This window comes from Vipera ursinii (assembly GCF_947247035.1).
Source record: "Vipera ursinii genome assembly, chromosome: 8".
Classification (NCBI taxonomy): Eukaryota; Metazoa; Chordata; class Lepidosauria; order Squamata; family Viperidae; genus Vipera; species Vipera ursinii.
The window spans coordinates 17,752,966-17,777,756 of NC_139519.1; the positions used below are offsets into that span (position 1 = coordinate 17,752,966).

At 41.2% G+C, this 24,791-nt stretch overlaps 1 protein-coding gene and 1 long non-coding RNA gene across 12 annotated transcripts in view; one reads left to right on the forward strand and one right to left on the reverse strand.

The window, feature by feature from the left end:
* The window catches only part of ST3GAL4 (ST3 beta-galactoside alpha-2,3-sialyltransferase 4), a 118,107-nt gene that overhangs the window by 56,857 nt on the left and 36,459 nt on the right, over positions 1–24,791 (forward strand). For 4 of the 11 annotated variants that reach the window (XM_083368500.1, XM_083368490.1, XM_083368503.1 and 1 more), the window contains exons 2-3: positions 1,457–1,573; positions 12,270–12,365. In XM_083368500.1, the coding sequence (XP_083224626.1) occupies positions 12,330–12,365 (36 nt within the window). In that variant the 5' untranslated portion in view covers positions 1,457–1,573; positions 12,270–12,329. Of the gene's footprint in view, positions 1–1,273; positions 1,574–3,840; positions 3,971–8,875; positions 9,497–10,590; positions 10,614–12,269; positions 12,366–24,791 lie in introns of those variants that run through there. The other 7 variants (XM_083368501.1, XM_083368502.1, XM_083368489.1 and 4 more) reach the window with 7 other exon arrangements.
* Positions 3,779–13,742, reverse strand: LOC310643867. The gene is made up of 3 exons (XR_014493179.1): positions 12,382–13,742; positions 9,682–9,845; positions 3,779–3,916 (listed from the first exon to the last, which is right to left on the reverse strand). It is a non-coding gene; the product is annotated as an uncharacterized lncRNA (long non-coding RNA).

Sequence of the window (24,791 nt, forward strand, 5' to 3'; positions counted from 1 at the left end):
AAAGGCCTATTAGGAGATCCCAATTTCCCTCCACTGATGATGATAACAACAACAACAACAACAACAACAACAACAACAACAACTTTGCAAAATACATCAAGAAACTGCAGCTTCCTGCAATAGCTCCAGCTAAGCTACAAAAAACTGTGCTACTCGGAACAACTTACATTTTAAGGAGATACCTGGTTGATACCTAGGATGCTGGCAGCAGCCCGTGTCAACCATTAGTGCCAGTCAATTTGAGTGTTCAGTTGACTGAGTTTCATGTTTTATGAATAAAAGTTTTATAATAATAATGTTGGAAGGGACCTGGGAGGTCTTTTAGTCCAATCCCCTGCTCAGGCAGGAAACCATACCATTTCAGACAAATAGTTGTCCAATCTCTTCTTAAAAACCTCCAGTGTTGGAGCATTCACCATCTCTGGAGGCAGGTTGTTCCACTGGTTAATTGTTCTCACTGTCAGGAAGTTTCTCCTTAGTTCTAGGTTGCTTCTCTTCTTGACTAGTTTCCATCCGTTGCTTCTTGTCCTGCTTTCAGGTGCTTTGGAGAATAGCTTAACTCCCTCTTCTTTGGGGCAGCCCCTGAGATATTGCAACACTGCTATCATGTCCCCCATCATCCTTCTCTTCATTAAACTAGACATACCCAATTCCAGCAACCGTTCCTTATATGTTTTCACCTCCAGTCCCCTAATCATCTTTGTTGCTTTTCTCTGTACTCTTTCTAGAGTCTCAACATCTTTTTTACATCGTGGTGACTAAAACTGGATGCTCTGTCTTTTAAAGCATCCCTGTTCCTAAAGAGCACATCAGAATAAGTCTATGTGCAGGGTCCACGTTCCTTTTAATTGAAAATAAGTGAAATTAAATATGATGGGGCAGAGCTTGCCATATATCTCAAGGGAGTTGTATGGATATGTTGATGAGCAGCGCACTAACAATTCCATCAGAAGCATTACCAAAATCTTCACTAGTTAGCAGGCAGGCAGGCCTCAACTTGCGACCATTCTCTTAATGACCGTCTGAAGTTGTGACAGTGCTAAAAAAAGGGACTTATCACGTGTCCTCACATTTACAGCCATAAGGGCATCCACTCAGCACCCCTGGGGTCAGTAATTCCCATTTCCCAATATGCTTCTGACAAGCAAAGTCAACAGGGAAGTAGGGAAGCTGGATCTGTTTAGCCACTGTGTGATTTGCTTAATGACTATTGCAAAAGTTGTAAAATTTATTATTTTATTTATTTAGTTACATTTATATACCGCCATGAGCCATGTCTCATTTAATGACCACATTGTTGCTTAGTGATGGAAGTTCCAGTCCCAATTGTGGTTATACGTTGTGGACTACTACTCCAGTAGCCATCTGAATCTGCGAAAGAATAACCTGCTTTGGTGAACATAGAGTTTAATTTCAGCCTCGCTCTGAAGGGCCTTGTATTCTTTCTGTCTTACAGATGGCCGTCCTGAGAAATAGAGAAACGAATGCTACCATCCAAAGCATCTCACTGGTCCAATTGGAAAGAGCGCCTGGGAGCCCTGTAGCACCTCCTCACTGCTGTGTTGCATAACCGGTAAGCAGAGAACAGTTATCGAAACGGAACAACATTTCTCCCTGGGTTATCTGAATTTGAATTCTTGAATTTGAAGGGTTTTTTTTAAAAAAAAAATTATAAGGTTGTTGCTGTTGTCCCCGTTATTGCCCCATGGATCTATCTATCTATGACAGCAGGATTATGCAAACCATCTTTTAAAAATGGGTTGACCTGGAGAATCCCATTTTTCGAAGTTTTTGAAATATCTTTACTGCTCTTAAAAAAACAAGGCTGGGAAAGAACAGTTTGAAACGACATGGTTTGTGATTCCTTTCTAACAAGTTTATCCCATGCAACAGTACTTCAGGACTCTTAACCTTCAGACTGGGCACAGGTTGTTTTTCAGACTGACACTTCACACCAGCCTTTCAGCGAACCAGGATCTGTGGCCTCAAAACCGTATTGCAGACGGCTTTTCAGCACAGGGAGTCCTCGACTTACAGTTCGTTCATTCAGTGACCGTTTAAAGTTACAACGGCACTGAGAAAAAAGTGACATGTGACTGTTTTTCACACAACCGTTGCAGCATCCCCGGGGTCACGTGATTTACACTTGGATGCTTGACAACTGGTTCATATTTACGACAGTTTCAGTGTCCCACGGTCACATGATCCCCTTCTGGCAAACCAAGTCAGAGTCACTTACCGACCTTGTTGCTAACTTAACAGCAGTAGTGATTCGCTTAACAGTTGTGGCAAGAAAGGTCGTAAAACGGGGAAGGATTCAGTTAACCAATGTCTCGCTTAGCAGCAAAAATGTTGGGCTCAGTTGTGGCCATATGTCGAGGACTTACCTGCAGTGTGCTCTTAGTTTTCTGTACATCCCAGCATGGTTCACCGCAATCTGAGTCTGATCCACATTCTCCTTTTGCTTATGGCACTAACACCTTTTTAGGAACGGTGTCTAAATAAAAGGAAGAATAAAGCATAAACTCCTCTTTTTTCTGGCTCAACTTGTTTGCTTAGAATTCTTGAACTCCATTTCTGGTGGGGGGGAACCCCTCTTCTTGGTGCAACTTTGAAGAAGGGGCCCACTGGCATGAAAAACTTGTGACTTTTCAGCTTCCCTGAGTTATACTATGGGAATGTACAAGTACCCCATTCATTTATCTCAGCGGCTAATTGGGTGAATCTGTCATTTATTTGTTTCTTTCTTTGTAGAGAGCAAGTGGGATTGTGGAGCTCTTATCTTCCGGATGTGTAGCTATCTTGGTTGGAGGAGAGAAAAATGTAAATAACCAATCTTTTGAGATGTATAAAGCAATATGACAAGGATGGAGATAAGGCAGGGGTCTTCAAACGTGGCCCTTTTATGACTTGTGGACTTCAACCCCCAGAATTCCTCAGCCAGGCATGCTGAGGGGAAAGGGAGAGGTTTCCAAGCTGAGCCATGCTGTCTCAGGAATTCTGGGAGTTGAAGTCTACGAGTCATAAAAGAACCAAGCTTGCCTATCCCTGGCCTAGGCCTAGGCCGCTTTATGACTTGTGGACTTCAACTCCCAGAATTCCACAGCCAGGTATGCTGGCTAAGGAATTCTGGGAGTTGAAGTCCACAAGTCATAAAAGGGCCACGTTTGAAGACCCCTGAGTTAAGGAATAGATGTGAACTCGTGGAGGATATAACCCTTTCCTTCTTGTAAAGATCTTTTCTCCTTTTCTCCACCGGTCATAAAAGGGCCATACTTCCCGCCTCTGCTTTAGATGTTGAAAGTCTATTACTTTCTAAATCTCGACTCTTTCTTGCGAAAGCTGCTAATCGATCTTGTTGGAGAGGAACACAGAGTGCTCTTTCTTCCATGTGAGGTCAGCACCACCCATGTTCAGGCCTGGCACGCTGCAGTTTAAAATAATAGTTTATGCATGTGTACATGTATGACACCCACATGACACATAACATGAGATCTAGTGGCAGATTCCATTCAGAGAAGAAATATCAACTCACCACGCCTTCCAGCACTGGAAAAATTCCTGACCTGGATTCCTCCCCCCCTCCTTTCTGGCATAAGTAGCTGTTTGTAATAATAGCTCTGGTGACATAGGCAAACTGTTGCAGGGTATCTGATATTACATGAGATCACAGATTGAGGCTGGAGGAGTGAGAACACCTTGCTTGGCCAAGATTCCACCTACAAGTGCCCTGCTTGCTTTTTCTAGCGGGCAGCGAACAACCGTGAGATGGATCGTTGCCTTCTACTGTCAGTTATGATGTGAAACCATGTTATTGGATCTCCACCAACTAAACAGTCACTTTGAACAGATGGTTGGAAGAAATTAAGTGATGGATTTCTGCATCGGCTGGTACTGAGGAGTTGGTCTTCAACGGCTTGGTGAAAGAGAACGTGACAAAGAGAAAGAGGAAAAAAAAAGAGAGAGAGATGTGAGTATGCTAGAAGATATGAAGGACACATGTATATGGAGATGGAGGGGCGCAGCAGTGGCTCAGCAGTTAAAGACATTGAGCTTGTCAGCCGGAAAGCTGACCGCCTGGGTTCAAGACCCATTTGCTGCATGACCGGATAAGCTCCCGTTACTTGGCCCAGCTCCTGCCAACCTAGCAGTTTGAAAGCATGCGAACGTGAGTAGATCAATAGGTACCATTTTGGTGGGAAGGTCACAGCATCCCATGTGCCTCGGCATAGAGTCATGCTGGCCACCTGACCACAGAAATGTCTTCAGACAACCCTGACTCCCTTGGTTAAGAAATGGAGATGAGCAGTGCCCCCCTCCCAAGCAGTCAGACACAACTGGACAGAGGAAAACTATACCTTTACACGTAGATGAATACATGTGCATCTGTGTATGGTTGGATCTGGCACCCTACATAACCTTCAGAGTAAAAATGGATGCTAGTCCATAATTGAAGGCTAACTAAAATGCTGCTAGTTGAGTCTAACCATGTGGCTTTCTTGGTCTCCCATCAAGTCCTGTCTCCTAACTTTGAACCAGGAACTCTTGACCATCCAACCTTCTTTTTTACTAGTTCTTTTGCAAAGACTTTTCACTATAGATCCTACTATTTACATATGTCTAAAATTCAGCACCAATCTCATTTGCTTTTTGATGTTTCCAAAGAAAATGCCACTTGGACTACTTTAAAAAAAAAAGATTCAGAGAAGAAATTAAAGATGCATTTTTAAGCTTCCTAGTTTTCAAGGAAGCAAGGTGTGCTCAAGTTGTGTTCAGCAAGATGTGTAAACTTTATTAAGGGGAAGCATCCGAAAGTGATGGAATAAGAGTGAGCTGTACATGTGTGTTCTGTCCCCAAATTAAGCGTGACCAGGAAAACACTCCAGCGCTGGCAATGATTAAGTTTATAATTCAGAAGTGGACACCAAGGTTTGAAATTGTCTGAGAGCTTTAATAAGAGCTATTATGGCTAAAATCAGTTTAGAAAATGTTGCACTATAGTTTGGTATGGAGCGTGGAATGCAGAGAGGCAAGGGATAAAGAGATTATTTGAGTTTGGAGCATGTTTCTCAATCTGATTACTTATTTTGGAGATGACTGCTGCATTAAATGTACCAGGCTAATATCTAGGGTGCTTAATTAGAATTTTCCAGCGTGGCATTATAAATTGCTGCCTCTATGACTGAACTAAGTACAGATATGATGTATGTAGTTCTTGTCTACTTATTTTCAGCGTTGGCTGGTTTAATTACACTTTCTTGTCACATGCTGCTGGGTGCCATTCGTTCAACATATGATTCATGTGACAGGTCAATTCAGTTTCTTCTTAACGGCTTTTGGCTAAACAGTTTAATGTAGGGATGGATCAGTTTAATGCGCTCTCTGAAGATAAATGGCATTAGATTTCCTTATTCTACATGAAGAACAGGAGAGGTGAGTTGTTTCCCCCCCCCTATGTTTTCCCTTGGTGGTTCTTCCTGTTCAATCTTGTGAAAACATAGTAACTTGCAGTCCCACCTCTCGACTAATTCTGGCCAGTGAATTGATAAACTTTCACAGTTGAGATGCTGAGCTGATTTCAGGCTAAATGATTACCTTCTTGTCAGCATTTTAAGTTGTTAAACCTGAACAGCACCATGGATTGCCTTCCACCTGCGTCAGAGACTTTGAAGAGTGAAATTGGTGGCTGTGTAGAAGTGGCCAAAGTTTCCCATTGCTAACTAGGTTGAATTGTTTCCACAAAATTCTGCTTTTTCTCAGTTTGCTTGCTACAATCTTCTCTCCCCACCGTCAAGAAGCCCCGAGGACATTGGAGTTTTTTTGAGAGGTGGGGGAGGAGAGAGTACATGTAGTCCTCGACTTACAACAGTGGCCATTTCAAAGTTACAACGGCATTGGAAAAAGTGATTTATGACCCATTTTTCCTACTTAACGACCATAGAAGGATCCCCATGGTAACACAATCAAAATTTGAATGCTTGACAACTGTATTTCTGTCAGTTGCAGTGTCCTGGGGTCACATGATCACCTTTTGCAACCTTTTGACAAGCAAAGTCAATGGGCAAGCCCTATTCATTTAACAACTGTGTTACTAACTTAACAACTGCAATGATTCACTTAATAACTCTGGCAAGAAAAGTTGTAAAATTAGGGCAAACCTCACCTAATAAATGTCTCAGTTAGCAACATAAATGTTGGGCTCAATTGTGACCATATGTTGAGGTCTACCTGTATTGCAAATGCTTCAAAAGTGGCCTTAAGTTCTCCACCTTTTAAGAGTGTCTACTTGCACTTGGGTCCCAGAGGCCTTTGGAAAAATAAAAATAAAGCCTGTATTTCTTTCTGAGGTGATATTAGACTCTCTTCAAAGAAAGCAGTTCTTGGCTTTCTTTAATGTAGGGAAAATTACAATGGGTGGGGTTACCAAATGCTTTGAAGAAAATAGCCAATGCATCTTTCAGTTCCCTGTTCCAGTCGAATAAGTCTAAATGTTTAAGCTTATGTAAAGACTTATTTCTAGAAAATATTTACTCAAAGTCTAAGAAAAACTGTGAACGCCTAGGTTTGACTTGAACAAAATGAATGGCTTTGGATACTTTCCATAGTTATCTGTCAAGATGTCTTCTTTGTCATGCACTGAACTTGTTCTGGAATGTTCTAAAATTTCTCCTTGACAGAAGTCTTGGCTTTTGTCCATAACCTGCTGCAATTATTTGCATGTCCATTTTCAGTTCATCTGATATCGCAGGGCAAATATTGCCTGTCAGGTTAAATAATGTTTAAGTTAAATAATGGCACAAAAGTTCACTTAAGACAAGAATGTCATGGGAAAAACACAAACAGCCATAGGATTTTTTTTTTGCCTTTGGGGACAAAAGAGAATTAAGATACCTTTAGTATATAAGAATGTAAAAAAGCTCAAGGGAGCCAAGTCCAGAATTCTGTGTCAACACAGTGGGCGACCAGAAACATTCAGAAGTCAGTCAATCAATCAATCAGAATAGAGCAGAGAGGTACCTTGAAGGTCTTCTAGTCTGCTCAAGCAGGAGACCCTATACCAGGGGTAGGTAACCTCGGCTCTTTTATGACTCATGGACTTCAACTCCCAGAATTCCTGAGCCAGCATGAGGGAACTATGGCCCCCTCATGACTCATGGACTTCAACTCCCAGAATTCCTGAGCCAGCATGGCTTAGCATGGAAACCTCTCCCTTTCCCCTCAGCATGGCTGGCTCAGGATTTCTGGGAGCTGAAGTCCATGAGTCATAAAAGAGCCGAGGTTGCCTACCCCTGCCCTATATCATTCCAAATAAGTGGCTGTCCAACCTCTTAAAAGCCTCCAGTGATGGAGCACCTACAACTTCTGAAGGCAGGTTGTCCCACTGGTTAATTGTCCTCACTGTTAGGAAGTTTCTCCTTAATTCCAGATTGCTTCTCTCCTTGATTAGTTTCCACCCAGTGTTTCTTGTCTTGCCTTCTTGTGCAGCAGCCCCTCAAATACTGGAATACTGCTGTCATGTTCACCCTTAGTCCTTCTTTTCTCTGGACTTTCAATTGAAGTATCAACTGAAGAATGATACAGTAGTGGATCAGATTATAAGCATTAATAAAGGAGAATATCTTGCTCAATAGTAGCAACTGTGAGAGGGATCTCGGAGCCCTAGGGGACAATCACTTAAATAGGAGCCAGCCGTGTGCTGCAGCTGCCAAAAAAGCCAACATAGTGCTAGGCTGCATTAACAGAGGGATAGGATCAAGATCACGTGAAGTGTTAATATCATTTTACAAGGCCTTGGTAAGGCCACACTTGGAACGCTGCATCAAGTTTTGGTCACCACGATGTAAAAAAGATGTTGAGACTCTAGAGAGAGTACAGAGAAGAGCAACAAAGATGATCAGGGGACTGGAGACTAAAACATAGAATGAACGGTCTAATGAAGAGAAGGATGAGGAGGGACATGATAGCAGTGTTCCAATATCTCAGGGACTGCCCCAAAGAAGAGGGAATCAAGCTGTTCTCCAAAGCGCCTGAGGGTAGGACAAGAAGCAACGGATGGAAACTAACCAAAGAGAGAAGCAACCTAGAACTAAGGAGAAAATTCCTGACAGTTAGAACAATTAACCAGTGGAACAACCTGCCTCCGGAAGTGGTGAATGCTCCAACACTGGAAGTTTTTAAGAAGAGTCTGGACAGCCATTTGTCTGAAATGGTATAGGGTTTCCTGCCTGAGCAGGGGGTTGGACTAGATGACCTCCAAGGTCCCTTCCAACATCATCATCATCATCATCATCATCATCATCATCATCATCATCATCATTATTATTATTATTATTATTATTATTATTATTATTATTATTATTTGAGACATCATATGTTCATGCTTTGCAATTTTCCCTTCCCCACTACTGGTCGGAAGCAACTGAAAAGGTCACAAAAGAGATCTCATGATCTCAGGATGCTGCAACTAACATAAATTTGAGCTACTTGCCAAGCGCCTGGACCATGATCATGTGACCCTTGCTACAGTCATAAGCATGAGGACCAGTCATAAGTGTTCTATGTTTAGTGCTGTCCTGTCTTTGAACCATTGCTAAGCAAATGGACTTGAGCTGAGTAGCTGTGCAGAATCGTTATAGGATATATGGTACTGGAGTTAAAATGTGCCTTCCCTTTTTTTTAAAATAACCAAATTGTAGGACACACACACACACACACACACACACACACACCTATTGTAAAGAACATAAGCCTCATTGTAAAGAGAAAAAGAGTTAAGTTTTCTTTTTCTTTTTAAAATTAGGACATATAAACCTTTAACAGGCCAAACAATACACCGTATTTGTGCATCAGTTTGAGTAAACTTCCTTGTCTGGTAGAGGGCAGCCCTTAATAATAACCATAGTATTTTCAGCAATCATGGACTAGAAAGGAAGGAGAATTGTATTACCAAAGGTTGCATAAGCCATAAATCCCATTTAGGGGTGGGGAAACTCTGGATTTTGCTCTAATTCAGAGTGGAGCCACCTTGCGTAGCTAGAAAGCTGATTTAGCTTCATTCAGTTTGGCAGAAACTTGCTTCCTGGAGACAGAGAGAAAGCTGCTTGCTCTTTCCTTTTGCTTATGGCAGATGTTAATCTCAGCGTACCTATTTGATCCGTTGCTGCTTCATCGCTACCAGCTAATTTCTGAAAAGTTTTCCACCTTGGCTTTCCCACGGATGACCAGATGCTGCTGGTATGAGCCTATCTATTGCTGTGGCAAACTGGGTTGCTTATGACCGGAACTGGATAGAGTCTTTGGATTGCTGTGGTGTTGTGTACGAATCCCTCAGCTGTGACTTTCTCCCCAACTGATAATTCCCTGTGCAAAACCTGCTGCTGTAAACAAGGCGACTCTGATAAACATAAGGAAAAAAACAACACAGTGAGGTTGCGAGTATCTGGGCAGGCATGGAAAATAATTGACATGTAGATTCATGCAACTAAAGAAAATTCAGGTAAGGGTGTTTCCCTCTTTCTCCCCCCACCCTTTAAAAAAAAAAGCGTGCAGGTAGCCCATAGAGATGTTTGGGAGAGAGAGAGAGCGAGAGCGCATGAAAGCGCTGATGGTGATTGTGTGCAAGGCTTCCTGTAGGCTATTTTAGTAAGCATGAATAAAGTGATGAAGACAAGGTGTTTGTACCTGTTGCAGAAAGCAGGGATCGGGTTTACCGTCCTGGGAAACAACTCTGTAGAAAAAGGTGATCCATCTTTTCTTCAGATCATGACCTGGAAGGTTTTTGGGAGTCTTCCTGCTCGTCACTTTTTATAAATGTTTTGAGGGGCAGATAAGCCAAAGCGTAGTCTCTGCAAAACAACAGCAACAAAAGCAAATCACCTGGATTTATACAGACTTGTACAAAAAGTAACAGGCGAGGAGATGTGGAGATTCATTTGGTTCCTAGGAGCTTGAAAAGATTACACCCCATCCCACCCCGTTGCTTTTTAATCGTGTCTAAAACAATTTTTTTTAAAAAAACAACACGGTCGTGTTTTCTGTGGGAAATGGACTTTGCGTGGCCTTCAGGCACATCTGGAACCATTCCTTGATGCTAAAGATTTTAGGTTAAGGATTCTCTTTTTTTAATAGTTTTTTTTTGTTCTTTTGACTTTAAGAAGCAGAAGAAACCCCAAGATCTGTGGCTAGCTTTATTACTTGGCTATTCTTCCCTTCTGAGCAAGAGAGGAAGAAAAGCTTGAAGGTATATTTTTCAAAGGGCGTTTAAGGTGCAGGTGTAAGCGAATAACTACTCATGGTTTTGCCTGTGGGATCAATAGCACCATTGTAGACAGCTGCTTCGTAAGGCTCATGAATCTGTAGTAAGGACTCCTGCACTGGGCAGTGAGTTGGACTAGAAGCCTTCAAAAGTCCCTCCTAGCCCTAATGATTCAATGACCTTATAGAACAGGGGTCTCCAACCCTGGCAACTTTAAGACTGGTGGATTTCAACTCCCAGAAGCTGGCTGAGGAATTATTTGGAGTTGAAGTCCACAAGTCCTAAAGTTGCCAAGGTTGGAGAGCCCTGTTACAGAAGCTACGGCTATATTGGCCTACGGTCAGGAGAGTTCAGAAAGGTAAGTCATCTGCTGAGAGAAACCATAACTTGAATGTTGTAAGTTACTAACGGGAGACAGCCAGGTATAAAAGGTGGAACTTATGGTTGCAGTATGAGCCGATATGAAATAGAGCAGCTTTAACTGCAGTTATTAAAGCTGCTCACAGTGGAATGATTGATTTGAACCTTAATCAAATATTCCCATCAGCTTTTTTTTTCCTGGCTTGTGGCTGTCTGGGTTGTTTGTCCAGACGCTGAGATTGGTGGAAGTTTCCATAAAATGGAACTGAAGGACAAGATTTTTTTTTGAAGTTGCTGCTGGCTGATACGTTTTGTTTTATTTTTTTTATTGATTTTGTGTTTTTTTTAGGGGCAGGTTGCTGTGAGCTTCCAGGAGTTTATGGAGAATTGGGCAGCGTACTTGTTTCATTTATTATGATTGTTATTATTATTAGTTTGAAACTGCATCCCTCTTTGGGATTGCTCCAGAAAAAAATGACAAAATTTACATGGGGAGCTGCCAAATTAATTCTCTTTGCTGCAGAATTAGATCCAGAATTTAGATGCTTTCCATAAAATAAAATAAAAAAGACTTATTAACCTGGTTGGTTGTAATACTGAGTTCCAGTTTTAATACAGACAGTTCTAAGATATTTGTAAATGGTATAAGATCCACATGGTATAAGATCCACATGGTATAAGATCTCCTGCCTTGGGCACCAGTCTGGAGAGGACCTCCAAGGTCCTTTCCAGGTCTACATTTCTATAAATAGCTAATGAAAGATGGAGCCCCAGACTCAGTGATGGGATTCAAATATGGGAACAACCGGTTCTCTGTGTGGATGCCGCTTCTGGAAGTCCATTCTGGGCCTGGGCAACAACAACAACAACAAAATAGCTACCGGTTCTGCTGAACCGGTGCGAACTGGCTGAATCCCACCTCTGCCCAGACTGGCACCTTCATTTTGGAGAGTAGGAAAATTGTAACCTTGATCTAACCGGACTTCCCAATCAGGCCCTAGCGTGGATTCTTCTAGTCTCAGTTCTTAAGGGAAAAAAAAATGTTGTTAAAAACCGAGACAAGAACGTCTTCCCCCCCCCCTTGAAATGAAAAAATGGCGTCGAATTTTATGCCATAGTAATGATTTAATGTGGGTCATGGTGCTAAAGAATTGTAAGGCAAAAGAAATTCTGACTTTACAGGAAGCAGCTAATGTATTTCCCTCACTTGTTCCCCTCTGAGCTCTCCCATTAATGGAAGTTCTTGGCTGTTCCTTTTAGTGGTGGCTCCCGCTTGGCTTTTCCCATGCAAGTATCAAGGATGTTGCATCCTTATAAGCATAAGCCAACAATCAGAGTTTATTTTTTATTTTTTTTGGTTTACATTTTTTTTAGGAGCAACAAGACAGATACCTAATTTGGTTGAAAAGTTAACTCACGTTAATTTATTAAAGCTGAAGGGAACCCAGCTGGAGTAAGCGTGCCCTAGTGTTTCTTTATAGAGGCTTATTCCAAGTCCTGTAAACCAGAATTCTCTGGAATGCTAGCTTTCCTTTCTGTGTGAATCTCATTCCGGTTTTCCAGGTCTACAGCATTAATTTTATGGTGGGAAAGTCTTTGAGGGGTGTGTTTCTTTTAAAAAATAATAATTAAAAAGGCCTAATTAATCAAACAGGAGCTGCCACCTTGACATTCTGCTGATATAATTTAAAATCAGAGGGGATCATTTGAAAGCATGGAAGAGACAGAAGAAAAACACAGTGCTCTGGAGGTAAGATGTTGCCTACCTTATCAGGAGGTTGCGTTGGGCTCGAGAGAGGAGGTCAGTACAGTTTAACATATGGACGAAGCTGCTGTAGGACCAATCCTATTTTATTTTGCATCTGCTTCCTGCTGTTGGGTCTGTCTTGTTCCATCTCCTCCTCTAACTAGGCAAGTGTTTCTGAGAAAACCCAGCATCTCTCTGTGGCTTGGGGTCACTCAGGGATACGTTAGGAACTTGTATTTATAGATGAAACTCAAACTGGACAGCTGGCTAGTCCTCAGCAAGGGAATCTAGACTGAGTGGCAGGAAGAATAATATATACGCAAAATACAACCCACCAGTGGATATCAGAAAATCCTTGTTTGCAACGTATGCTTTGAAGTAAGATTGCAGAATAGTGTTTCGTTCCTTAGATGTGCTGAGGTAGCCTTCCTCAAGGATTCTAGATTTCTTTCATTTTCTGCCTCGTTTTTTCTAAACATTTGGCAATTCTGGAGTCACAGCGTCACAAAGACCTTTATCAGACTGCCACAATATGATGACAAGACCTAAAAACAAAAAAATTAGCTGCACTTAGGACATGCAAAAAGAGGTACTGAAAACTGAAAGTTTTTGTTGCCATCCAGTTATCTGACATTTGGGTGTAAACACAAAGAATTGTCTAGATATGTGTGTATTTGTGTATACGTACACAAATGAGCAATGGGGGGGGGAACAAAGGGACGGAGGGGAAAAAAACCCAACGGAAAGACAAATGCAGAAAGGGGGGAAAAAGATTACAAAAATATATTATGTGACTTATAGATTATTATTATAGATTATTCAAGTTTAAAATGTAGCATTTACCTTGACCACAGATCTCATGTAAGGTCATAAAAACACGCCTACCATTAATTGTCTATCGATTTATAGCTATGAAAATCACCACACTTTATTCTAGAATTCTTGCACATATAGCTGTCTTAGTGATCCTTTTTAATTGTTTATTAAAAATACTAAGATTAGAGCCAACTGAACTATGCTCTAATACTGTAAATTAAGTCGATACTGTACATTTGGAGCCATATGCAAAAAAACAAAAACAAAAAACAAACAAACAAACAAACAAACATCAAGTGATGTTTTATTTTAATATGTCAACATTTTCAAGCCAAAATTCCCCTTGCAGTAAATAAAAGATGGTTGGCAATAAACTCATCTAAAGTATCAATGCCCTTCCATGTCTGTCTGTCTGTTCTATCTGTCTTTTTCTGTTCTTTGTCCATCCATCCATCATTTATCCATCATCTATCCATCATCTATCTATACTAGATAGATGATATTCTATTCTGTTCTGTCCTGTCCTGTCCTGTCCTGACCTGTCCCATCCCATCCCATCCCATCCCATCCCTCCGTCTATCTATCTATCTATCTATCTATCTGTCTGTCTGTCTGTCTGTCTGTCTGTCTGTCTGTCTGTCTGTCTGTCTGTCTGTGTGTTGTGTCTGTTTCCATGTCCTTTTTTCTTCTTTTCACAACAGGATTCTGTTTTTGACATAATGTGATCTTATAGCAAAATAAATACATTGAATTGAACCAAAGTGGCAACTGGAGAGAGACTATCTGCAGCCAGCTGTGGCTTTCCCTTTAGAGCTAATGAAAAGTATTTTGTTATTTTTCCACAGGCTGAAATGATACTTAGTTCTCATGCTGTGAATTTAGGTTGATTGGCATTTTATTTCTGCTGATCTTTGCTCTCGCTTTTTAATGTACTTTTTATTTTTTTTATTTTAGAAAAAAGAACTAATATACTTTTATGTTCTCCTAGGAATCTCCATTAACCATTAGCTGTATCTATGGTATTTAAATAACAGGAGTTTTGCACTCTATTTTAAAGTATTAAAGGGGCGTTTCTATATTATTAGACAATTACAATATTCCGGAACTGAATTCTAGACAGTGTGTCCTTCTGTGATACAGACTTCCTCCAGATGCACTTCAATTTCCAGAATTCCTTGGCCGTTACAGCTTCTGTTAACAATTCTGGAAGTTTAAGGTTGGGTGTGCTGGTATGATGAATTTTGAAGACCACAAGGTTTTAACTTTCACTTCACTGTCAGAAAACTTTTTTTCCCTGTCTGTAAGGACAAATTTATTTATATTTGCTTGTTTTATTCATTAAACATAATTCTACAAATACAATTTTTAGGAATTGTGGGCAGCCATGGAGAGAGCAGAAGTGAGGTAGATTATCTTGAGTGGAAAAATCATATCACCAGTAGGACACTGCCATCTTCAAAAATAATGTAAACTTTAAAGCATTGCTGTAAATGATTAAATATGTGAAGCCATAGATGAGGACCAAGGTCAGGCTCAAAGTCCTTGTGGTCAGCCAGGTCCTAGTATAGGAGATGACCAGACTGAGCCCAAAGGAGGGGTCAAACCAGTGTTGGGATTCAAATATGTGAACAACCAGTTCTCTGTGTGGATGCCGCTTCCGGAAGTCCATTCTGGGCCTGGACAACAAAAAATTAGCTACCGGTTCTGCCGAACTGGTGCAAACTGGCTGAATCCCACTACTGGGTCAAACACATCATCAGGAGAGGAGAAGAAAAGAGAGGAGAGGAGAGAGTGTGGAGGGAGGAGAGGAGAGGAAAGGATAGGTGAGGAATCCTTTAATCCATGGAGTCCTTGGTACTCTCTGAGCTTGGTTGTTTTCTTGCAGATGTTTCATCACCTAACTTGATTGTGTGTCAGCGCTGGAGATATTATTTAGTTGGGTAATGAAACATCTGCAAAAAAACAACCACACTCAGAAAGTACCAAGCACTCCAGAGTTCAACTCTGAGCTACAAATATTCCCTTCCTTTGGATATCTTTAATATGTTAATGAAAGCTTATTTAGAAGACTTCCATTTATTTTTAACCTTTTGTATGTCTTCTTTCTCAGCAATGCTGGGTCTTAATAAGCTTTGCTTAGCATACATGAATCAGTCATTGAGGCTATAAGCTACATCTGTGTATTTTGTGTGCACCCATCCAGTTGTGACTTGTTTAAGAAAATGTGGCTGAACAATACATAGTTGAGGAACATTGTGGACTTAAAAGTCATATACCTCCTCAACGATGGGTTGTCAGAGCTATTGAGGGTTGATCGGCAAGAATTTTCCAGAAAGATCTTTTCCTATGTCTACTTTCTGATGCTTATTTTTAAAATTGAAAATAGTAGTGGTTGATTCTGGGATCTTCTGCGTTCAGCATATGGTCTACCATTAGTCTTCAATTCTTCACATTATTTTCATATGACCCTGGGGTGTTTCTTAGTTATTATATCTCAGACAAACAAGTGTAAGATGCCTGCACATTTTAAGCATAGGAATGTCCTGGTATCTAACTGCAAAAATTAGTTTCTATACAGAGTTTATTATAAAGATGAGAAAAATATGTTATTAATCAAAGAGAGAAAATATTACTGTATTGTTTATTCATGCCATATAAAGAATATATAATAGTGTAAATTATTGATGCCCTTTTCTTAGCTCACATAGACTTGCTTTAGATTATTATTTGGAGATATATTGTATGCATTGCACCAGAAACAGAACTGAACAATTAGTTGTAACTAAGAGAAAAACTTACAAACATTTAACTTCCCTCTGATATGCTAGTATGAATGCTATCTTGATATCAGTCTGACATAATTCCCATTAATGTGTTTATTATCAGAAAGTGGAACTCTTCCCCGACTTAACTACTTGATATTGAATTTTTCTCAGAAAAATTCTGGGGAAAAAGACCTTGCTACTTGCTCCTCCAGTAAAGAAAGTTGTATGTGTTCAGCAAGGCATGACCACTTAATTTTCTGTTAAATAGCTTTTCATTTTCTCAGAGCTATACTTGCACAGTCACCTGAGTTTGCTTTTCCAGTGTGGTGCACTTATTAGAGGCAGCAAATGTGAAATAGTTTTCTAAATCATTGGAACACGGAGGTAAATACAAGCATGTTATATACTTAGCTTATTTGTGTATTCCTGAAAGTTCTGAGGAGCTAACATTGCAAAACCTCTCTCCAAATATAAATAAACCTTACCCAGAAGACTAATACTGTTGTTGTTGTTGTTGTTAGCTGCAAAGTCGTGTCCGACCCATCGCGACCCTATGGACAACGTTCCTCCAGGCCTTCCTGTCCTCTACCATCTTCTGGAGTCCATTTAAGCTCCCGCCTACTGCTTCAGTGACTCCATCCAGCCACCTCATTCTCTGTCGTCCCCTTCTTCTCTTGCCCTCAATCTTTCCCAGCATTAGGTGGCCAAAGTATTTGAGTTTTAGCTTCAGGATCTGGCCTTCTAAAGAGCAGTCTCTTTAGACTAATATTCAGAGGTTCATAGACTAATACTATGAACCTCTGAATAACATTGCAAGGGAAATCACCTACAAAAACTACAATCACAGTAGAGTTCATCTATGTACAAGATGCACAGAGGTCAACCACCTGATGTTGAAATTTCCTCAGATTATCAATCTCATAAAAGATCCTCTAGTAAAGAAGAATGCTGTACATGTTCAATAAGGCATGATCATTTAATTTTCTGCTAAATATTTTCACCTTCTCAGATTGCGGTTATACAATCATCTCAAATTCCAGCTCCTGTCTGGAATTCTTTGGTTCAAATTCTTTGGTTCAATTTTCCTCTGGAATTGTTTTGCAGTTGTGAAGGATGGCTGTATGAAGCTGGGCAAAAATGCCCCTGATGTTCTTCTGCTGGAGAGTTGAAGAACCATCAGGAACTCAGGAGAAACTTCCTAACAGGGAGGATAATTAACCAGTGGAACGGCTTGCCATCGGAAGTTGTAGGTGCTTCATCACTGGAGGACTTTAAGAAGAGACTGGATAGTCACTTGTTTGAAATGGTATAGGGTCTCCTCCTTGAGCAGGAGGTTGGACTAGAAGATCTCCAAGGTCCCTTCCCTTCTGATTGATTGAGAAACTGATCTCCTAGCTTGATTTCTGGTTTTCCTTTCTTGATTTCTAAAGTTGCGTAGTCCACAGTGGTTCTGAAAGCATATGCTTATAGAACATTGCATAAACGTCCTAAAAAATAAGAGGAACTAAGCTGTGGAACCAGATGGTGGCTCCCCTTTACAGATAGTCCTCCACTTAACAACCGCAACTCAGCCCAAAATTTCTGTTGCTAAGTGAGACCTTTGTTAAGTGAGTTTTGCTCCATTTTACGACCTTTCTTGCCACAGTGGTTAATCAAATCACTACAGTTGATAAATTAGTAACTTGGTTGCTAAGTGAATCTGTCTTCCCCATTGACTTTGCTTGTCAGAAGGTCGCAAAAGGGGATCACATGACCTTGGGACACAGCGACGGTCATAAGTGTGAACCAGTTGCCAAGCATCTGAATTTTGATCGCATGACCATGGGGGAAACGCAGCAGTGGTTGGAAGTGTGAAAAAAGGTCGTAAGTCACTTTCTCCATTGCTGTTGTAACTTTGAACGGTCATTAAAGGAACTATTGTAAATCTAGGACTGCCTGTAGTAGAAGCATCGAGGCGGAAGCTAGACCCCCATCCTGTCTGGGAAGCTTTAATCCAGATACCTAAACTGACCAGGAAAATAATCCCTGCCACGTTTAATTCCCTGCTACCTCATTCAGCTGCCTTGTTCTCAACTTAGCTTTTCACCAAAAGGTTGCAGTGGTATAGATCAGGGTCCCCAACCCTCGGTTCGTGGACCAGTAATGGTCCGTGGCATGCCAGCAACCGGTCCGCACAAACAAGCACAGCCCCATCCGCGGGATGCAGGCAGCACACAAAACCACGCACCCTCTGGTCCACGGAAAAACCTCTCTCCACAGAACCGGTCCCTGGTTCCCAAAAGGTTGGGGACCTCTGGCGTAGATGTTTCCTTATTAGACCCCGTTCTCTTGTTTAAGAGAACTCTATGGTATCAGCGATGTCTCCTAGTGAGTGTAGGATTGGGGAAGGCTGTAGCCCCTGAAAGGGAAAAAAGTCCTTAGTGGTGCTTTTCCTTCAGCCTGGGATCCAAACTGCCTCAGCGGGTGGGAAATTGAGCTTTGTAAAGTACCGAATGAGGAAAGAATCACGAAAGAAAATGATTGTTTGTGAATCAAGATATACACAGTACAGCGGCATAATTATTCCTTAGTGTGGATTTTGTTCTGAAGTTGCCCTTTGCGAGATCAGTGGTACCTTTAGCCAAATCAGATATCGTAGCTGCCCTGAACTTTGGCATCCGATTAAGAAATCATCCAGCATGATCTTTCATTGAAGTAAACAGAGCACACCCCTAAACAGATTGCAGTTTGTTGGTCTTTCATGACATTCTACCTAACTAGTAAAAGGGTCACATGGCCCATTATTTAACTTTTCATTACTTGATGTTTAATGTAAGTTGTAAACTTGGAGATAAATCTTAACCGTTTTATTTTCCATAGGGAAAAAATATTTAAGTGGAAATCATGAACCAATTGTACATTAATATACAGTTGCAAGAAAAAGTATGTGAACCCTTTGGGATTATGTGTTTTTTTGCATGAATTGGCCATAAAATGCGCTCTAAACGTCATGTAAGTCACAACAATAGAAAAACACAGGCTGCTTAAAATAATACTACACAAACATTAGCTGTTGTCATGTTTTAATTGAAGATAAGATGGAAACATTCACAGTGCAGGGTGGAAAAAGTATGTGAACCTTTGGACTTAATAACTGGTTGACCCTCCTTTGGCAGCAATAACCTCAACCAAACGTTTCCTGTACTTGCAGATCAGACCTGCACAACGATCTGGAGTAATTTTGGACCACTCCTCTGCACAAAACTGTTTCAGTGTAGCAATATTCTTGGGATGTCTGGTGTGAATCGCTCTCTTAAGGTCATGCCACAGCATTTCAATCGGGTTGCAGTCAGGATTCTGACTGGGCCACTCCAGAAGGCGTATTCTGTTCTGTTGAAGCCGTTTTGTTGAATTACTTGTATGCTTTGGGTCATTGTCCTGTTGCATCACCCATCCTCTGCGGAGCTTCAGTTGGCGGACAGATGGTTGTACGTTTTCCTGCAAAATGTCCTGATAAACTCTGGAATTCATTTTCCCATCAATGACAACAATCCGTCCAGGCCCTGAGGCAGCAAAGCAGCCCCAAACCATGATGCTCCCTCCGCCATGTTTTACAGTGGGGATGAGGTTTTGAAGTTGGTGTGCTGTGCCTTTTTTTCTCCACACATAGTGTTGTGTGTTTTTCCTAAACAACTCAATTTTGGTTTCATCTGTCCACAGTATATTTTGCCAGTAGTGCTGTGGAACATCTAGGTGCTCTTTTGCAAACTTCAAACGTGTAACAGAATCTGGCCAGCCTTGAATCTACCACTCCCTGCCCTGCCTTTTTTGTTCCAGATAAATAGGGGGAGTCAGCTATGATAGCCTTACGCAGATTAGATACCTGCTGTGGATTCAGAGTTTGATTATCAGCTCTGCATCTAAGATGCAGCATTTCCTTCTTAAGCTTATTCTCGCAAGCCATTTCAATAAATCCTTCAGTTTCCTGCTTCAGGATAGAAAAGCTTTCATGAAGACTAAATCAGGTATGATCCTGCTTGAATCAACTTTTTACCTGGTGCTACCCTTGCTCCAGAGCGCATCCAGTATGCTGTTTGTTTATGAAATTTCTACGCTGCCTTTCTCACTGATACAACGGCTCTGGGCAGCTTACCATCTAACAAAGTGCTAAAAATAATAATAATTAAAATTAGAAAAAATTGAGTAGAAAAATTTAAAAAACGGATGGGCAAGACTGAGTGTGAGAATCTTTTTCTATCCCATCAGCCTCTCACAGTGCACCAGGCTCCTATTGGGGCCTTAGGCCAATGGACAGAGCCAAGTTTTTAGACTCTTCTGGAAGGCCAGGGAATATGGGGGAAGATCTCACCTCTGACGGGAGAATATTCCAGAGGACGGGGGCCACAGTTGAAAAGGCTATTCTTCTGGACCACCCAACCCCACTCCACAACCCCAGCTGAAATTCAGGATCCGAAGTAGACCCTTTCCACTAGAACAAGTGAGGTATGTTATACCCATCGCTGGCAGATGCTTTTCCATTGGGGCACTGAAATTCTACAATACTTTAGAGGCAATTATTGATATCCAACTTTGGGAAGTTTTAAAGGTAGCCCTTTGGTAAATTCCTTGGTTCAAATGTGTCTTTGTTTGAGATTGTGCTGCAGCTGTGCAGGAGGATCGTGTGATCCTGGGTAAAGATCCAGCTGAGGTTTTGCTGCTGGAGAATTGAGGGACCTTTAGAAACCCATCTCCTCAGTTGATTTCTGAAGTTGTGTAACCATCAGTACTTAGGAAGAGAAATGGTGATTGAAGGTTTGTAAAAAAAAAATGCCTTAACAATAAGAAGAGCTAAACTGTGGAATGAGAATGGTGATGGGCTAATCTGTCTCGGAAGCTTTAATCCAAATTCCTACAATAAGCAGGTATTTGTCTGATTCTCATTGAGCGGCTTCATTTCACTGTTTGTCAACTTACTTTTTCACCCAGAGGTTGCAGTGGGTGTGGATGTTTCCTTATCAGACAGCTTTCATGTGCTTAAGAGAAACCTTTTAAGGTATCAGCGATGTCTCCTAGTGGGTGTAGGATTGGGGAAGGTTGCAGCCCCTGAAAGGGAAAACGTCCTTAGTGGTGCTTTCCCTTCAGCCTGGAATCTAGACTGACCCAGCGGGTAGGAAATTCAGCTTTGTAAAATACCAAACGAGGAAAGAATTACGAAAGAAAATGATTCTTTGAGAATCAAGATACACCCGATAGACAGTGGCATAATTATTCCTTAGTGGGGATTTTGTTCTGAAGTTGCCCTTTGCGAGATCAGTGGTACCTTTAGGCAAATCAGATATCGTGGCTGCCCTGAACTTTGGCATCCAATTAAGAAAATTGATCAGAAGTAAACAAAGAACAGCCATAAGTAAAATACCCAGCAGTTCGCTACTCTTTCAAAGGCTTCCTGTTTGATTCTGGTTATAATTATTTAGCTTTTTATTAGGTTTTTTTTAAAAATCCCACCTTTATTATTTTTTATAAATAACTCAAGGTACGCACACCTTGAGGTACGTCTTCCTCCTGTTTCCTCCACAACCTTAGGAGGTTGGCTGAGCCGAGAAAGGGCCAGCTAGCTTTTATGCCTAGAACTTAGAATCTCCTAACAATTGACCCCAAATCACTCAACTGGCTTTCATGCCTAAACTGAGACTAGAATTCACTCTCTCCAAGTGATTGATCCAAAGTCAACCAACTGGTTTTCGTGCCCAAGGCAGGACTAGAATTCACCATCTCCTGGTGATTGGCCCAAAGTCACCTAGCCAGCTTACATACCCAAGGCAGGACTAGAACTCACAGTCTCTTGGTTTCTAGCCTGGTACCTAAATCAGTAGACCAAACTGGGTCTCTTTTTTGACAGGTTTCTTGTCAGACACCATCCGCTGATTTAAGAGAAATATCCAGATGTCTCCTAAGTGAGAGTAGAATTGGAGAAGGCTGTAGCCCCTTAAAGGCAAAGAGGCATCCATGGTGTTTTTCCTTCAGTCTGGAAGCTAAAACTCTCTCAGCATGTGGGAAATTGAACTTTGTAAGCTACCACATGAGAAAAGACTCACACAGGAAAATCATATACTGTACAGTAGCATAATTATTATTTAATGGAGATTTTGTTCTTAAGTTGCCCTGTGCAAAATCAGTTTTGTCTTTATTCAAACCCGACGGCAGCTTCATTTTTCCGTTCAGCAATCCTGCCAAGTGAGCTTTTTGAAATATTGGAATTTTTACTTTTGCTCTCATGCGACTTGTTTCTTTCCCTAGTTAAAATAAAAATAAAAATAAATCTTCGTTTTACTTATTTATTGTTGCATCCGGGGGTGGCAGGGAGGGGCGAGGAAGGCAGCTTGGCATTTGACAGATGTTTTGAGCTTCAGTCAATACCAGCCAGCAATGGGTATTGCCAGGGGATTATGGAAATTGTAATCCAAAACATTTAGAAGGGCCACCAAATTGCTTATCCTTGTTTCACATGCTGTGCTTCGTACACGCTAAATTGTGTTGAGTCTTTGCTGTACAAAATATTATTGCTTTGCCTGATTTATAAGACTTAAGAGAGTGGCAAGGTATCTGAAAGCATAACATCTTTTTTATATTTTATAATACCGATGGAAAGTTCTTCTGGAGGAGAACCAATGCAAGTGGCTTATGAGTGTTTTTAACACTTACGACCGTTGCAGCATCCCCAGGGTCACGTGATCAACATTCAGATGCTTGGCCACTGACTCATATTTATCATGGTTGCAGTGTCCCGGGGATCACGTGATCCTCTTTCGCGACCTCCTGACAAGCAAAGCCAACGGGGAAAATCAGATTCACTTTAAGAACCGTGTTACTAACCTTAACTACAGTGATTCGGCTAATAACTGTGGCAAGCAAGGTCGTAAAACACCCACTTAATGAATGTCTCACTTTGCAACAGAAATTTTGGGCTCAGTTGTGACCGTAAATCAAGGGTTACCTGTAGTCTCTCTTTCTATCTAAAAGCAACTCCTTTGGAAAGGAGATGACAGAGAGATCATAGATGAAAGCTGCATGCAACTGTGTTTTATTTGTTATCAAAGCAACCATTTTTTTCAAGAACGCGACTAATATTATACATTACATAATTGAAAGAAAGTCAGAAGGCTGCATTTCCGTTGATGTGGGGCATTAAGCAATCAACGGACAAACTATTGCCGTTCAGCGTTTTGTTCTCAGTGTGAGACATACAATAATATTGAGGTAATTTAGAAGTTATTCAGTGTTGATATGAAATCCATTGTTCAGGAATTACTTTAAACGGAGATGCTATTGAATGCTCTTACCATTATTAATACTGAGAAGCTGCCACATGAATTGCGTAAAAGCAGTAGGCCTCTTTTTATGTACAGTGGCAAAGAACAGCTCTTAGCAAAGCACTAGTTAATTATTGCTAATTTGTGAGTGGCTGGAAGTACAATATTGAGTGCCTCTGGCAGTTGGGTGCAGTCATTTTCCCCCCGCATTTCTAGAAAAACTCGCTGCCTCCATTGCTTATTCATTTTGTTTTTTGAGATCTACCCCGGAGTATTACAGTTTTGAGATTAAAGAAGAAGGCTTGATTTATGCTTTTAGAATCTGTGATCCTGGAAGGGCTACAACTTTAAATATAGGTACAAAGGGTGGATCATCGTTTAGATAGTGGCTGTGATGGCACGGCCGTAAGGCTATCTTCTGTTACAAGAGGATGACAGAGAAGTTTCTCTGTTTAAATTACTGCTAGTAGCTTGAGCCATGTTGGCGCAGTGGTTAGAATGCAGTTCTGCAGGCTACGTCTGCAGACTGCTGGCTGCCAACAGTTCGGCAGTTCGATTCTCACTGATTCAAGCCTTCCATCTTCCCGAGGATGGTAAAATGAGGACCCAGATTGTTGGGGGCAGTTTGCTGACTCTGTAAAGCACTGTGAAGCAATATATAAGTCTAAGTGCTATTGCTTTCCTTCCTCCCTCCCTCCCTCCTTACTTACTTACTTAACTACTTACTTCCTGGTTAAAATGCAATATTGCAGGCTGATTTTGCCCAGTTCGATCCTGACTGGCTCAAGGTTGACTCAAACTTCCAACTTTCTGATTAGTAAAATGAGAACCCAGATTGTTGGGGGCAATATGCTGAGTTTGTAAAACCGATTAGAGAGGACTGTAAAGCACAGTGGAGCAGTATATAAGTCTATGTGCTGTTGCTATGGTTAGTCAGATCCAAAACACTTAATTTTGTCTTTATAGCTCACTTGGATTAAAGCAAGTACAAAGATACTTTTCCCCTAAAAGTTTTAGATACTGCTGCCATTTGCCCCACTCTCTTTGAATTCTTGTAAGGATGCTGAGCTTGTCGATCAGAAGGTCGGCAGTTTGGCGGGTCGAATCCCAAGTGCCGTGTAACAGAGTGAGCGCCTGTTACTCGTCCCAGCTTCTGCCAACCTAGCAGTTTGAAAGCACGTAAAAATGCAAGTAGAAAAATAGGGACCACTCCGGTGGGAAGGTAACAGCATTCCATGCGCCTTTGGCATCTAGTCATACCGGCCACATGACCACGGAGACGTCCTCGGACAAGCGCTGGCTCTTCGGCTTTGAAACGGAGATGAGCACCGGCCCCTAGAGTCGGAAACGACTAGCACGCATGTGCGGGGGAACCTTTACCTTTACCTTTAATATATAGGAATGTAATGTAAAAGTATGTTATAAAGCTTCAGAATCAAAGTGAAATCTAAATTCAAGACAAATTTGCTGCCTTTTTTTTCAAGGTTTACTTACACCTTACATTTATTTGAAGGAGCATTTTATTGATGGATTAAACCATTATACATAGATGAATGGAA